At 58.8% G+C, this 3072-nt stretch overlaps 1 protein-coding gene across 1 annotated transcript in view; it reads right to left on the reverse strand.

The window, feature by feature from the left end:
- The window catches only part of MDGA1 (MAM domain containing glycosylphosphatidylinositol anchor 1), an 81923-nt gene extending 80372 nt beyond the window's left edge, over window positions 1-1551 (reverse strand). The window contains exon 1 of the mRNA XM_027876695.1: window positions 1485-1551. Within this exon, the coding sequence (XP_027732496.1) occupies window positions 1485-1551 (67 nt within the window). The remainder of the gene's footprint in view (window positions 1-1484) is intronic.
- Between the last annotated feature and the right edge of the window lie 1521 nt (window positions 1552-3072).

A 3072-nucleotide genomic window follows, 5' to 3' on the forward strand; every position in this document is an offset into this window, starting at 1 on the left:
CACACACACACACACACACACACACACACACACACACACACACACACCCCAAACTGTACTGACCACCATCAGAGCTGAGGCTCACACTATCAGTCCCCCTAGCCCTAGAGACAGAGTGAGAGAGAAAAAGAAAGTACAAGCAAGAGCTTCGTTCCTCCCATCAAAGCAATATATCATTAAAAAGTGTCCTACAAAGAAAGCCACGGCGTCAGGGGGAGCAAAGCAAGAGCCATGGGGTGGCTGACTACCTATGCTCCTGGGACTCCTGGGGAGAGCGCCCGCTCCAGTCTTGCTAACTGTCCAACAACCCCCCAACTACAACCACCAACTAACCCCACCCCACTCCCGAAACAGGAAGCTCTGCTTGTCTCGGAGAAGGCCTGCCTGGGAGACTTTATCGCTGTATCCAAGGGGCGGAGGAATGGGAAGGCAGGAACCAGAGAGGCAAAGAGAAGGGCTGCACCAGCTCCCTGGTCTTTTCGGCAAATCTAAGGGGACGCTTAATTGGGGGGGGGGGTCTGGGGAAGGAGGGGAAAAAAAGGGCAGGCATTGCTGGTTTTTTCCCTGACAAGATCTCTGAAAACATTTTCAAGAAGGACCCTGGTGTGTGCGTGTGTGTGTATGTGTGTGGTGTGGCGTGGTGTGTTCTATGGTCTGCACAAATTGGTGGAAGTCTGGTTGTGTACACCTTGTGGGTATATGTTGTGTTTCTGTTTTCCGAGGGAAAGTGTTTATTTGTGTGTGTGTGTGTGTGTGTGTGTGTGTGTGTGTGTGTTCCTGGGTTACTGGGAGGAGGAATATCGGAGTGTGTGTTCTGTAAATAGCAGGGGTGTCTGGGAAAGGAGTGTCTCGGAAGATTGTTCCGACGATGTTAGAGGAAGGGGAGACTCAGGCACAGGCGCCCTTTGCCCTCCCGAGCCTAGGAGAAGCTGGAAAAGACAAAGCTGCCCTAGCTGGGGAAATCGGGGTGCAGAGGTAACTAGCGAGCAGCCTGGGGAACTGGCTTGCCTTGCAGCCTGCTTATTTGTTCCCCGCCACACACAACCCTGTCGCTGCAGACCCCAGATTCCCCTCAATTTTCATTTATGAGGCCAAACCTTGCGGGAGCAAGGCCTGGGGAGGGAGAGGTTGCGGTATAACGAACCTAGACGCGCCAGACAACTTTGAGCTAAGACAGAGTTCCTGAGCCCCACTCCCTGCGCCTCGCCAGGGAATGCCAGGGAGAGACGGACATTAAGGACCTCTCACCTGCAGTCACCTCCCGGCCCACAGTGGTCACCACGACCCCCAATTGGCAGCAGAGTTCCAGGGCTGCCAGTTCCCAAGCTTTCCTTTCCTTAGGCGCCTTAGGGAGTCAGGACCAGAAAAGCAATTCCCCGCCCGCCCGCCCGCCCTCACGACCACGCGCACTTTGCGCCCCCGGCAAACTTTACGCTCTCTGCAGCCCAATTGGCTAGGGACTCCAGTCAGGAGAGAAATCTTACCGTAGACACCTTGTCCCTTGCAGTACATAGGGACCAGGGTCAGTAATAGAAGGCAAGTCACCTCCATCTTCATCGCCGCTGCCTCATCCCCGCGGGGCAGCGCAGCCGGAGAGGCGGCGAGGAGCGCATCCACCAGGGAGCCTCCTTGCCTTCCGTTTGTCCCCCGAAGCTGCCCTGGAGACCGTGGCTGCGGCGACCCGGAGCAAGAGACTGAGGCCGCGACAGCTGCGGCGGCGGGAGCGACAACAGCTAAGGCTGCTCCTCCAGAAACGCCGCTGTCAAAGCGGAGATCCAGGGGGCGCTGGCCGGGAGCAGGGCGGCTTGGTCCACCCCAACAATCCAGCCAGCGCCCCGACTCCTTCACCGGGAAGAGTCTGGCCCAGGGGCTGCAGTGGTCTAAGGACAGCGAGCCTCGGTCGCAGATCTCTGGGGGCTAGCGGGGAGGGACGAGGTGAGGAGGGAGGGAGAATAAGAGAGCTTGCCCCCTTCCACTCTGGGTGCGAAAAAAGTGGGAGTTCAAGGGAGGCAGAGGACTCCTCCCCCTTCTGTGGGAGGGGGCGAGTCAGTGGGGCCCCTTCCTCTGCGGAGCGTCTAATAAATTGGTGACCAGAAAGAGTCAAACTTGGCTGTCCTCCCCCACTCCCAGAGGGGATACCCCTCCCCGGGGGAGGGGGGAGGACAGAACAAGGGGTGTCTCGGACGCCAAACAGATTAATCTGACAGCTTTAGTCCCAGCCCAGCTGAGCTAGGGTATCCACGCCCGGGCAGAGTAGGAAACGGCCGGATACAGACAGGCCCCCGCTTCAAAACAGAGAAGCCTCCAAGCCCCGCAGTTCTCCCGCTCCCGGAGTGGCGGGAATGGAGGAAACGGTTCAGTCTCCCTAGAACTAGCGCCGAGGATTCCCCAGGGAAGGGCAGCTCTTCACCTCTGACTGTCCTCGGAGCTTCCCTACTCTTCTCCTCCCCCGGGTCCTGGAGGTTCAGAGAGCAAAGTTACAGGCGGCTTCGGCTCCGAAGAAATCCGAGATCTCGTCCCCTCCAGGGACCCGCGCGAAAGAGAGGGGGAAATTCAAGAGAAGACGACCCCCAAAAAGAAAAAGGAAAGAAAAGTTTGGGTTGTTTTAAAATACATGAAACGACCAGCTTCTTCCTCCTGCAGCCTCGGGCTCGACCCTGGCCGGGCGGTGGTGAGCTCCCGCGAGCTCTCTCTCTCTCTCTCCGCTCGGCTCTCCTCCTCTGCCGCTGTCTGTCCGTGACTGGCGCTAGCTGGCACCGTAGCTCTCAGGAGAACAGGGCTTAGCCTTCCCCGAAGTTGGCCAGCTCCCCCCGCCCCCGCCCCCGCCTGCCTCCCTCCCAGGCCAGCTGCTGGGGACCCTCTCTGGCGGGGTGGGGCGCTGGCTGGGGGCTCCCGCTGGGGCGGAGCAGAGCAGTCCAGCCGGTTCGCGAGCCCCGATCGTACTAGACCTTCCTTCTCAGTAACTTCACCTTCTGTGTGGTTCTTTTCATCCGTCCCCCCTCCCCTCGAGCTTTTTATTTCAACCGCCTCCCCCCTTCTCCCCCTCTCTCTCCTTTCTTCGGTCTCTCTCTC

The sequence above is a fragment of the Vombatus ursinus genome, unplaced genomic scaffold, assembly GCF_900497805.2.
Source record: "Vombatus ursinus unplaced genomic scaffold, bare-nosed wombat genome assembly UNPS02014811.1, whole genome shotgun sequence".
Classification (NCBI taxonomy): domain Eukaryota; kingdom Metazoa; phylum Chordata; class Mammalia; order Diprotodontia; family Vombatidae; genus Vombatus; species Vombatus ursinus.